The following is a 12,874-nucleotide window of genomic DNA, read 5'->3' as shown; positions in this document are numbered from 1 at the left end:
TATAACCATAATTTAATATCTGGGTTTATTCAGACATTATAATCTTGAAGTTCTCTGTAAAGAATCCCGGATCATAAGTTGACGTCTATTGGGTTTTCCTTCATGTCTATTGAGTTGGGGAATGTTGTATTAAAACTGTAACTGAAACCCATAATTCCGATAATTACGTAGCACTTTTGAAATTGCAGCTTGTGATAATGGAACATTATCGTTATGTGACTATGATTGGCTGAACTTAGGCTAAGTATATAACTCTTGGGGCTGGAAAAATGATTTCTCTTCTGTCTGTTTGTCTGTTCGCAGTATATTTCGCACAAATTGTGAGCTACCGTATGGAATTTGCGGAAGTTTAGTTTTTATATTGGCAACAACATCGAGTTCGTTGATGGTACATGTCCTCTAAAGGATTTGGCTGAGCGTTAGCAAAGCTTAACTGTTCTTAGAATATCTGGAGAATGGTTTGAGTAATAGACTTTATATGTTGCATGAATATTGATTTTCTACGTAGAGAAACTCGATTTAGATGGTGTTTAATGTATATCTAAAGGTAATTTTCTGAGCGTAAGCAGCTTCACTCTCAGCAGGATATCTTGAGAGCAGATTGAGCTACAAGTTTTTAAATTGTACATGTGTCTACCCTATATCATAGGCAAGGTCAATGCTGGTGCATATTTGGCAATGCTTGGTATGCCTGAGCGTTAGCGAAGCCTATTACTCAGAGGGCTATGTAGATAGAATTTAGTTATAGGCTCGAAATTTCTATGATATTTATGCGTCGGCGAAATAAAATTCCATGATAGATAATGTTCATAGATACTGCTCATAGTTGGCGAGGCCGATTACCCATTGGGTATCTAGATATCGAATTGAGTTATAGGTTTGAAATTGAGATGACACTTAATTTTTCTAAGTAAGCAATTTTAGTTCGACAATGGTGCACATCCGTCTGTGGAATGGGATGTTTCTCACCTAGACCAGGACGCCATACACCATGACATGGTTACAGATACCTAAATGTTAGTACTTTTTGGCGGTAGAGGTCAAGGTAGCTCTTCGGACACTGGATATCGTTAAAGTAACCATAGCCTCGTAACTTAGCGTAGCCTGTTACGCTACACATGGTCAGGCGTACACCTATCGGTACAGCAACGATTTCGTGGTAACACTGTGCGTGACAGGGTTGAAGTTATAAGTGAACTTAGCCGCAACACAATAGCTCAGCAAATACTTGATCTGGCCAGTAGTATTATTCATTGTATCTGATGCTATCGCATTGCTGGCGGAAGAATGGTTTGGACCACGGAAGGACAGTCTGCGGTCGGGCATTGCGATAATTGGTCGTCTGTGGTAATAGAGGAGGGGGGGGAGAGACCATGAATCTCTTGCTGATGAAGACACAGTGTGGTACAGCGCTACGATCGTCTCTAGGCTGTAGAATTTGTTACTACAGCCTATTATTTTCAGTTGCTATGAAAGAGAGAAATTAGTGCAGATCCGTGTACAGTTTACAAAAAATAATTTTCATGATTATTTATAATTTACTAACAGAAATCTCTCTAGGGAAGATGACTTATGATTCCAACGAACCGGGTAGATAGATTACGGTGCCACCATTGGTGTCTCGAAAACAACTTAACTTACAGGAATATTTAAATGATAGAATTCACTTACTTTATGATTACAATTCAAAATAGTCCGTATCAATTTACAATTTAATAAATTTCCCACCATTTTCTAATTTGGTAGCCAACTATAAAGTTTCCCATGGAACAACAATTTCAAAACAAAGTAATACGAAACATGTGTTAATATTCATAATTTGTTTAACAATCTAGTTTAGGAGCTGGTCTACTCAGAAGTTTTCAAGACACTACGTTTTGCCATGTTTAAGAACCAATGTGTTATTAATTTCAAGTTTAATGAAAAAGTGAACGACGTTATCATCAAGCTTTGTTCTTGATTTGTGATTGAAGCTTAACTATTTTGTTCAATATTTTATTAGTGTTATGATTAAATTTTGTTTTACTAAAATACACTTTATATAAACTGTATTTGTTACAGAAGAGTTCAATTATCCCTGTATAAGCTTCCTGTGGTTATTGGTAGCCGAGTGGTTTTACGGTAAACTTTGTACACTCTGGCCAGATCTTTTCCCTCCTTTTATTAAATCAGAAGTACTATATTTAACGATTTTAGGACCTAGTGTGTCAAACATTTCCTGAGAGAGGACCCCCTGCTACTGTGTGTGTGGGGGTTCATACCCCCGACCCTCCGGTGCTTCGGCCAACCCCCAGAGAAGATTTCTGGGTACGCCATTGGCGTCCTTGCTTATCAAATGGGACCGTTCACTCTGTAGGGCCACGGCCACGTCTGCTACACTAGCCACATGATTGCAGTCACGTCCGTCTTTTGGGAACGTGGCGGACACGTTCTGAGTTGCGCATGCGCAGAGCTAGTCAGTCAGCTGAGCACGTGCAAGTCCGACTATAGTACCCACCACTTCAAATGTCTTTATTGCCGAGAACATTACATAATGTATAGCAATCGTCAGAATTATTAGCAATTTATTTCATTTTAGTAATTGCACAACATGAAAACCCAGCCAAAAATACAATATATGTTCTCGTAACCCGGTCATTCTTGTCGCTTATTGTTAGTGCCTCTTGTCAGTCCATTGATTGTACGGTCACACAGTCGTGTGCGATAAACTCAACACTATGGGACGCTTATAAGCGTGTCACACTGTTCTTTATTGAAATTTGGTAAGTTCACACAAAGAACCCATGCCCGTGTGGGTAGGTATTCGTAAACCTCCGTCCTTTGTGTCCCAGTTCTTTAGGTGTCCCTGGCTTTGTCTCGTATCCATGTATGTCTCGGCCCCTCCTCAGGGCATGTTTAGACGTACAACATGACGTTGTCACCGAAATGTACAGGCTGGGCAGAGTCAGCAGTTGTAGCTTGTATGATTCTTTGAACTTCAACTGTGCAACTACCCAAATCGTCTGCTGTTGTTTCAGCACTGTTCTCTGTTGTGTACAGCAGGTTTGCGTTTACATCTAGCCACGCTAGCCACGAGCAGTGCGGTGTGTGTAGTCTTCAAGTAAAAACAGAGGCAGGTTGATGAGAGAGAAGCGTTGAAGGCAGGTGTAGCCAGCCAGCCATGGGGCTAACAAAATCCGCGTAGTCATTTCAACCGCTGCCATTCGGAAGCACTGTGATCGCGAGGTTTACGGAAAATCGTTGGTAAAGCAGAAGAAGAGTCATTGCATAATTCCATTTGTAACTTTTACCTAGATTCAGGATTGAATTTAATAATGTTCATCCCACACCAACGTTTGGAATTTCAAGTTCCCCTTTTGTTTGTTAAACAACTGCAGCTCAAGGTGTTGCGATAAGTCGGTATGCCGTTGTAATTGCAGTTGTTGAGATATGTCTAACAATGTGTGATGCGTAGTATGTAGCATAGTGAGTCAGTCGCCGCAAGGTTATCAAGAGAGCGGGGGATAGGTCACTCCACGTGTTTACAGGCCTGTCCTCCGACACGTCAGTCAGCTGACCCAATCGTAATCACGTGACCATATCTCTGCAACTCACTTTTTTCCAAGTGGTTCAAGGTGGCGGTCTCAATTTCCCCGGATAGTTGTATCGCTCGCTCCGATTTATTTATTTTTCGTCGGAACCCATAACCCGGGGCAAAACAATAATTTCTAAGCCCGAGGAAGAGATTTCTAAATAATCATTTTGCTGATTATAAAGTACGCTCAGAGATTTCACCTGAAAGGTATTCACAACGGATCGGACTTCATGCTTTTCTGCCGAAATAGACTGCTGTCGCGGTCTACTTGGTTCCGAATCGTACTGTACGTAAACTGTATTAACCAACGTGAATTTCATCTTGTGTGCAATATCCTGATAAATAATAAGTCAACAAGTGCATTGTAAGTATTGAGTGCGTTTTTATTACTTGCCAGGTGAAGTTCAGCTTATTGTACAAAAACAAATTAGTGTTTTATCTCTAAGTTTAGGTTTTCTAATGTTGTCGATTGCAGCATTCGAAGAAGTTCCACATGGAACTTACGGCTATACAGTTGGAACCCTCTGGAGATTTTAGTTTTTCGTAATAGAGCGTTTTAGTTTTATAATTTTAACGTTGTTGGAGAATAACTAGTGCAGTATAATAACTACATCATTAATATACTGTAAATAGCAAATAAAGGAATTTTGGTGCGTAGCCTAAATGCCTATTTTAAGGTACATACTTTGCAGAACTCCAGAACCCACAATAAGGGAGAGACATTGTTCTTGTAGGAGAAAATTAAGATTGGTATTTATTTATTTGTATGTATATTTATTATGTTGTGTTGTGTTTTGTATTGTTAATTGTATGACAAAGCCATCCACCACCACGGCTACTAAGGTATGGCGATGAAGGTTACCTTTCGAAACACGTTACCATAACCATAAGGCAACATGAATTTGGATTTAATTGACGGTAGGATATAAAACCTATTTTATTTTTGTCAAAATCAAGATTGGCGCCAATACAGCTGGCTTCCTTCAAGCGAACGTCAGTGGAAGGTCCCTTACAGAATTGGAACTCTTTCAGAGACTGAACTTCCTGAACTGAAAATAGGGACAATAAAATGTACCGACACCGACATGGAATGTATTTAAATGTTATTCTCAATAAAAATAGCTTTACTGCTTCTTTGCAACTGCTTTGTCTGCGGTATGCAACAGCTGTTAGTAGCTGTGGCACAGACCATCAGTCAAACATCACTCCCCCCTCCTCCCTCCACCACAACATCGTGTACCCGCGAGCCCGCGGGAGGCAGAATGCAAAGGTCATTTCATGCACCAGTTCCAATTCCTATTATTAAATTAGTCAAGCTACCGCGATTAGTTTTGTTCGGAACTCTCAGTTTGTCACTTTTAATCTGTACGTGTATATATATTATTTCATGAATGTACTTATCCATAACAGTGTATAACGAAATGGGCAGTTCTTTGCTCGCTTAACAGCTACGAGCTCGTATTTGAAATTATGTAAAAGGAATTTTGAGATCATGGTGTTGGATGGGGGGAGGGGGTCTTGCAGTCTGGATAGCTTTACAAGTCTTGGGGGACTAGAATTCATATGGTTACGGTTGGTGACATCACGTTAACAAATTCTGTGTTTGTGTTTACAAAACCAAACTCCAGAAATGTCTTGTAATACCTTTTTTACGTATTAACAATATATTTATAATACGAGTAGTTAAATGTGTCAATACAAATGGTTTGTTATTGTATTAGTAATTACTTAAACGTTTTAGAATTCAGTTTAAAATTAGCAAATGGATTACATTATGAAAGACGTGCATTAATGTAATGGGTTCACTATATTTAACCACAGGGCAAGCCCTGATACATTATTAATTAACCGGACAATATTGTGGCGTCGGCGCCGTCTGAATACTGTCTGCCACACGCATTACGTGATTGCATTGCTGGTTTAGTATCGTGCCGTTGTAGGCGCTCCGTTGTGCCCGGCACCTTTCCTCTAATTAGGTTGTCCACTTCGTTACTTTGCTTTCCATTCATTCGACTGATTTATGCACGAGTATTATTAGTTGTGATCGGTTCAGTGTCATACACGGACGGGCGATTGTGATCACGTCCTGACGAGACGTTGACGGATGGATCGCCCAGATGTGGGAGATGTCGACGACGCGACGTCACGTGGGCGTGTAGCGTGGGGTGGGAATCGTGACGTCACTCCGCCCACAGCCGACGTGATGTTACATTGATTAAACCGATGTGCCGGCCGGATACTGTGTCTCTATCGACTCCTAGATCTCGCCCCTGTCTTGTTCTTTTCTACCCACACGGATCTTCTCCTCCTTAGCCGATCAGATCTTGACAGCAACAATTGATTGCTTGAAAATAATAATAATGCGATGAGTTGTTGTTTAAAAATGTCTTTTGGTTGCCTTCAGTTAACACGTACAATGCCCACCGCGTTTAGGCTACTAGTTGATCACTGTAATCACGCGAAATCAGCGTCGTTGTTCCGTGGTGGCCAGTGTTGAGGACTTCGTGGTACATACATGAGATTTTACTGGGTTGACTTTTTCTAGGTAATTCAAAGCAATCGACCGACATTGTGTGTATTACAAATATTTTTCCGTCGACCCGCTTATTTTAATTTACCTCTCATGGCGAGAAAATGTGCATTGGTTTCACAGTCGTAGCCAATACACCTTGACGCAGTTGGAAGGCAAGGCGATGAGAACGCGTTTAATTAACATCGGGATCAATATGGCCCAATAAGGGGGATGGCGCCGACTGCCAGGTGTCTGCCTATATACCCGTCTGTTACAATATCATGCTGTACGTGCAGTTCTCTAGGGGACTGACTGGGTGTTGACATGAACAGATTAGAACTAAATGTAACTGTGTATCTCCCTTGCCGTCACCACAGGAATTGCTTAGGTTGGAGTTATTCAGTGAGGGTATGCTGCAGGCGGAGTAGGGGTGGAACCGATTTCTAATAATTTCATGCAGTGAAAAAAATAACCTATCGCAAATGTATCGTTCTCCTGTTTGTGTATATTTAAACCTTTCGATCGGTCTTTACATGGTTCAATAATGAAGAAGGATTATGGTTCGCTAAGAAATTCAAACCCCGAAACTCACCTCCCCCTCCCGCCATATAATGACAGTGTGTTTACGAATTGTCTCAAAGTATAAGTGGATATAAGTTTGCGTTTTCAGAGAGAGTTCAGATTTTGTGTGGATGATGATGTCTTCGGATACCTAACGTGTTTAGAATTAATATAAATGAGAACGGACGGTGGAATTGCGTTCGTAGTCGAATAGTAAACGTCTCCCAGGGAGCCGGACCGACAATAGGATACCGGTGGAATGAATCGCATTTCCTCCGTGACTCAGCACCGGTCACAGACGGCCTCAAGGTTGGCCCTCCATATCGGGAACCGGTGACTGCGCGGCAGGTTCCTGCCGGGGCCGGACTGTCGACCATCTCCCGACCTTGCGTCCTCGGCCCTCTCGTTCCGCGGCGTGCGACGCTCCATTTGAATTTCAAGTAGTCGAATTCCCCGGGCCGTGCCTTGTAAACCGCTCGGAATTAATTTTACGACTTGTAATTATCGAGTAGCAACGCTCCGCTCAGCCGCCCACTACATGACGGCACTGTTTTCACGAGTGGGGGCCCCCTTTGGGACCGTCGGCGGCGGAAGATTTTTGCCGTGATTTCTGTAACGTTGGGTGACTTTTAATTGGAAACTTTCGGCGAGGACAGTGTCGCGGTCGACTGTTACACAATTTTGTCCGAGGCCGAGTACGAGTGGTCAGATTGTGTGTGCAATGTTTATGATCCGGAAGGGATAGGATTGTAGAGTTTTCGTTTGTCACTCGTTACCCAACAGGTAATTTGACATTATGACTCCTAGCAAAGTGAATATATTTGTAATCACACATACGTTACGAAGAACCCTTCCCTTCCTCCGCTCCTTCTTTAACTAGTGTACGTTGAAATATTAAAGAAATCGCCATGAATTTGTAGTTTTCTTGTACTAATAACAATAATCCTTTTTTGGAGTAAATTACAGATTTGTTTGCTTTAGGAGAGCTATTATTTCAAAATTAAAAGCTAAAAGAGCTATTATTAATCAGAAGAAAAATATCCAGCGTAATAAACCGTAAAACGATGTTTTGTTTACGGAAAATGTGTAATTGGTCTCTTGTTTAAAAGACGGCAGTGAAATATAAAAGGCTCTTGTGTAAAATTGTCCCTTGCCTTCATATCCTTGAGTGCCATTTGGTGGTGATTCCTGTTCCTTTTGTTCCTGTTACCGCCACATAAGTGCTATGTTTGGAGCACTCTATTGAACAATGTTTTACTCGGCTTGTTAACCATATTATATTTAAATGTGGTATTAATTATATACAAAACGTGCTATTAATATGTGGATTACCTCTTCTGTAGTTTTGAAATACACTTGTAATGTTTTTTAGCTACTTTACAGTAATGCATGTTTTGTAGTTTTCCCTTACATTGCATGGACCATTCATATTGAAAATATAATTTTGTTGTAAAAACCAGAATTTTTGTCTGGTAGTTAATGTTGTCGCCCTTAAGAGCCGGTTGTAGTTTTGAGTTAGGGTGAGAACAATCATTAGAACAAAGTTAAAATTAAAAATCTTTTTTACACTCAAATTTTTAATCGGAGAGCTACAGTCATTTTTAAAATGTGATCAGTGCGCACCCAAATAAATTTTGTATGCTTATTAACCGGATGCATAAAATTAGCTACCTCTCATGATTTTAAGATTAAAAGCAAGTCTGTTAAAGTTTTTGAAGTTTCGAAATGTTGTTACTGGTACGGTAACACCAGGATGGCCACCTGTACAGTTAAAGTTTTTGAAGTTTCGAAATGTTGTTACTGGTACGGTAACACCAGGATGGCCACCTGTACAGTTAAAGTTTTTGAAGTTTCGAAATGTTGTTACTGGTACGGTAACACCAGGATGGCCACCTGTACAGTTAAAGTTTTTGAAGTTTCGAAATGTTGTTACTGGTACGGTAACACCAGGATGGCCACCTGTACAGTTAAAGTTTTTGAAGTTTCGAAATGTTGTTACTGGTATGGTAACACCAGGATGGCCACCTGTACAGATGGCCTTAAATGGAAGAAATTATGTTTTATTGTCTAGATTTTAGATACAATTTCTCATATTTCATTTACACTCACCCTACAATTGCTCCGTGACGTCCAATGCATTGCCAAGAAGTCAGAAAACTACCTAGTACCAAAATTGATGTGTGAGTCCGCCCTTGCACACTGTACCCTCGGCTGGGGCAAATGAAGCGAGCGAGTCAGCTTGTACAATGTATACTGTCTAGTACAGTATGTTACTAGTGAGTGTTGTAACACGTGAATGTATGTGTGACAGGTGGAGCAGCGGGATGTGCCCGGGATTGACAGTGCGTACCTGGCCATGGACACGGAGGAGGGTGTGGAGGTGGTGTGGAACGAGGTGCAATTCTCGGAGCGGAAGAACTTCAAGGCGCAGGAGGAGAAGATCCAGCAGGTGTTTGAGAACCTGACGCAGCTCGAACACCCCAACATCGTCAAGTTCCACCGCTACTGGACGGACACTCACAACGACAAGCCCAGGGTGAGTAACAGCAGGAATAGCTTCTTGTCTGAGTAAACTGGCCAAAACATGTTCAGTCGTACGTAATATTTTTTAGTTTGTAGATCTTACAATAATTTGATGTACTGGGTTTTCTAGGGATTCTTTCTATTTCATTAGTTTAAATTGAGGAAATATCACAATTTTAAAAATGAATTGTTTTTAATTTCAATTGATGAGAAAATATGATTTGGCCACAATGCTTTTCCTGCCCTTAATTCCTTACGATTATAGTCTATTTATAAGATTATTTCAATCAGTTACCCCTAAAGTTCATTTTAAAGTTTAGGGTAAGGTCAAGTTTTGTTTGAAATTCTGCAGAGTCTGCTATGCTGTTCATGTCAATTTGAGATAAGCCAAAAAAAGTTTATTTTATTTTTCCGATGTTCATAAATAAGTTAAAGTGTAACATAACTTGTTTACACATAGTATACTTTAGATATATGGGAGATATATTAAAGGAGAGCAAAGCATAGTTTTATCCTCAAATTGTTTCTGTTGAACAAAGTGTCCTGGAATAGGTTATACTAGAAAATAGTATAAATGCGTAATAACTCTGGCTTTACACTGCTGTTACATGTCTTTCCCATTTAAGAAGTATATTGATCAGAATGTTACTGTTATGTTTACTAGCTAAAATTGTCTTCTTATAATACTAAGTACAGATTAACCGTTTATATTGTATCGTCTAATGGGCATAATCCAGGACTAAATGAAATTATTTGTTTTAATATACTGCACAGGAAAGGCGATCTTTTAATTTTGTGTTTTCCGAAATAATATGCTGTTTTTATCACATATTATTTAATTTTTCACGAGTAAGGCATGACTATTAATTGCAGTACATATGACTCCATAGGCAATAAATCGTCGATTTATTGTGCTCTTTTCCTGGTTTGCTGATATCATTATTTTTATTGAGTAATTTTTACAGATAAATTTTATACGCACAATACTTCCTCTATCATTATAATGCGATAGATAAGGGAAAAAATTATCTATGAAGTCTGGGAAGTTTTAGAATACATAATCCCTCACTTACATATATCAATATCCAGATGAGTTCCTTTTTAAGAATATTCACCATGTACTTGTCTCTGACAACATAGACGTAATAATATGACTGTGTGGCGTTATATATTACAATATGACTGTTACTTGATAAGAGCCCCACTTTTCGTTTTGATGCAGTTTTGGTTTCTCTGTTAAACCACAAGATGAGAAATATGTATTACACTCAAACTATAAGGTCTTTTGTATGACTTCTTGACTGATGAGGACATTCGGGATGAGTAGAAGAATGGGATATGTGTAGCCACAATGGGTCCAAGGGGAAATGGGATATATTGGTTCCAGGCATTGCCATCTTTAAAGTGCAGTGTAGTGCTGTTGAAGCCTTTACTAGTTGGATTTGGATAGAAAATAATTGTCTTGCAGCTCTAACTTTCATAACCCTTTCTGGCCAACAGTTAGTCATCTTCTGTTGTTCTGTAGTGAAGTAGACATATAAACCGTTATTTCTTTTCCTTTCCCCCGGTAAAGAAAAGTGAGTAGTTTTGACAACATTAATATTTGTCATGCCCGGTTTTGATCCTGTTGGCCGGATAATGAACTAGCCAAAATTAGAATTTCTGAAGACTACAAAAACTGTTTGTGATTGGTGAAAATTTTAGAATCATGGCAAGGCAGATGATCTCAGTAATTCACCAATGTAAGTGATTAAACCAGTCACTCAATCGAGGGAAACAGAGGATAATGTCGAAGTGCAAACATTCAGGATATGATAATTCACTGTGTAAACACTGTAAAGAGGGGGGATCAGAGCACATTGTTTCAACTGTCGGTTCACAGTTTAGTTTAGTAAGTTTGTTTAGAAAAGGCGTTTGCTCTTATTGTTACTCATTTTCAGATTAACATTTGATAATAATCAATTGAAGCAAAATAATTGTGTGCTTTGTTACTAAATTTAATTTTTTCCGTTATTTCTGAATTGCACTCAATAAATTGAGTACATTTTTTAAAACTAATCATTTACAAGAAATACAATTCAATTCAAATAATTTCTCTCACAGTAATACGCTGTATGCGAAAAACTCAATTAGGTGTGGTCATGCAAAGTGTGTTGCTATAGAAATTATGTATAAAGGTCCTCTATAAATGTCAACAACAAGTAGTGAATAATTTTATAATGTTCAGTCAGTAGTTTTACTTATGTAGCATATTATTTATACTGTGATCCAATATGTTGAAAACATAGTGTATGAACTTTTTAGATAAGTTTTGTGTAATCCCAGTAGAGTAAACAATAATAATACATAAACACGAAATTATTAAAAATAAAACTAATCTTACAGCGAACTATAAATGATCTGATAGACTTATTATTACATCCAATTTTGAACTAAGTTAAAAATTTCAATATTTTTTCGACAGTTTTCAACGTATATGTTAAGTAGGTATCCAATTTTATATATGATCTAAACCAGTTGGTTTAGAAATCTTCAGATTATCCAACTAATAATAATAATGTATCTCCATATAAAACCAAAGTGTTGGAGCTTCACAAAGATCTCACAGCACCTGTTCTTTCAGATAATTGGTAATTTTAATTGTTGGGAGTGGAAAACTAATATGAGTACAAACCATGATTCATAGTAAAATAGCTAGAAATGATAGTTTGAAAATATTAGATTTAATTTTCAAGGAAAGTTTTGTGATTTCCATTGTCTATGTACTCATCTTGTCCAGTATGCTTAGTTGTCATGCTTACATATATTGAGGGTAAGTGGCTTCAATATTAACATTTTTTGCAGTTTGAGAGCAATTGGACGTTTCCTGTGTTATTTTTACTACTATTTTGCTAGTGTAGTATTTATTTAAAGATTCAGAGTGTGGAAAAGTGTGTTTTTTGTTTTTGTTTACTGGAAAGACAGAATCCTCCATTTAACGTGAAGATGTACATCAGATGTTTATTCATTACCTTGTTCGGTTATAAAATTAATAATTACAATTCAACTGCTTCTAAAATGAATACTTTTTTCAAAATTTATTATTTTGCAACTTAAATTAAAACATTTTAAAATCCATTTTCATTGTATTAGAATTGCTCCTAAACCTGGTGGAGTCTGGACATCATGCATGTATTTTATTTGCCTTCTCCTTACACTTCACCAGTTAGAATCTAGTGTTCGGAATGCATTCATACCTCTTAATATTACAATTCAGAAAAAATAGTTACAGAAAAATAATCACAGCTGTCTGCTTTCGCCGTGTTAATATTGGTTATTATTATAATATATATATATATATATATATATATATATATATATATATTACCAGAAAATGATACCATTATGATATGAATCAAATTGTAAAATTATCTTAAGTAAATGTAATCATTTAAAATATCTAAAGTAGCTGTTTTACTAAAATGAACTGTTTACAGTACATCATTGATTCAATAAAAGTTTTGTTCTACAACCTTCAATTTTGTGTGGTTAGTATGTAACCTAGACACTGGTGACGTAATAGAATTGATAAATAAGAAATGTCTTGCAATTTAAGTAATTAATTTTTAAATTTTGTAAGATAGCAGGAGGGTTTTTGATTTTGTAATTTCATTATAATATACAAAATAATGGTATATAGTGTAGTCATTAAAATAATGCTCCTA

At 37.9% G+C, this 12,874-nt stretch overlaps 1 protein-coding gene across 2 annotated transcripts in view; it reads left to right on the top strand.

The window, feature by feature from the left end:
* The window catches only part of LOC124367659 (nuclear receptor-binding protein homolog), a 160,928-nt gene that overhangs the window by 121,268 nt on the left and 26,786 nt on the right, over window positions 1–12,874 (top strand). For both annotated transcript variants that reach the window (XM_046824658.1, XM_046824659.1), the window contains exon 3: window positions 8,959–9,183. In XM_046824658.1, the coding sequence (XP_046680614.1) occupies window positions 8,959–9,183 (225 nt within the window). The remainder of the gene's footprint in view (window positions 1–8,958; window positions 9,184–12,874) is intronic.

The sequence above is a fragment of the Homalodisca vitripennis genome, chromosome 8, assembly GCF_021130785.1.
Source record: "Homalodisca vitripennis isolate AUS2020 chromosome 8, UT_GWSS_2.1, whole genome shotgun sequence".
NCBI lineage: Eukaryota > Metazoa > Arthropoda > Insecta > Hemiptera > Cicadellidae > Homalodisca > Homalodisca vitripennis.
This window is presented reverse-complemented; position numbering and strand designations above follow the sequence as displayed.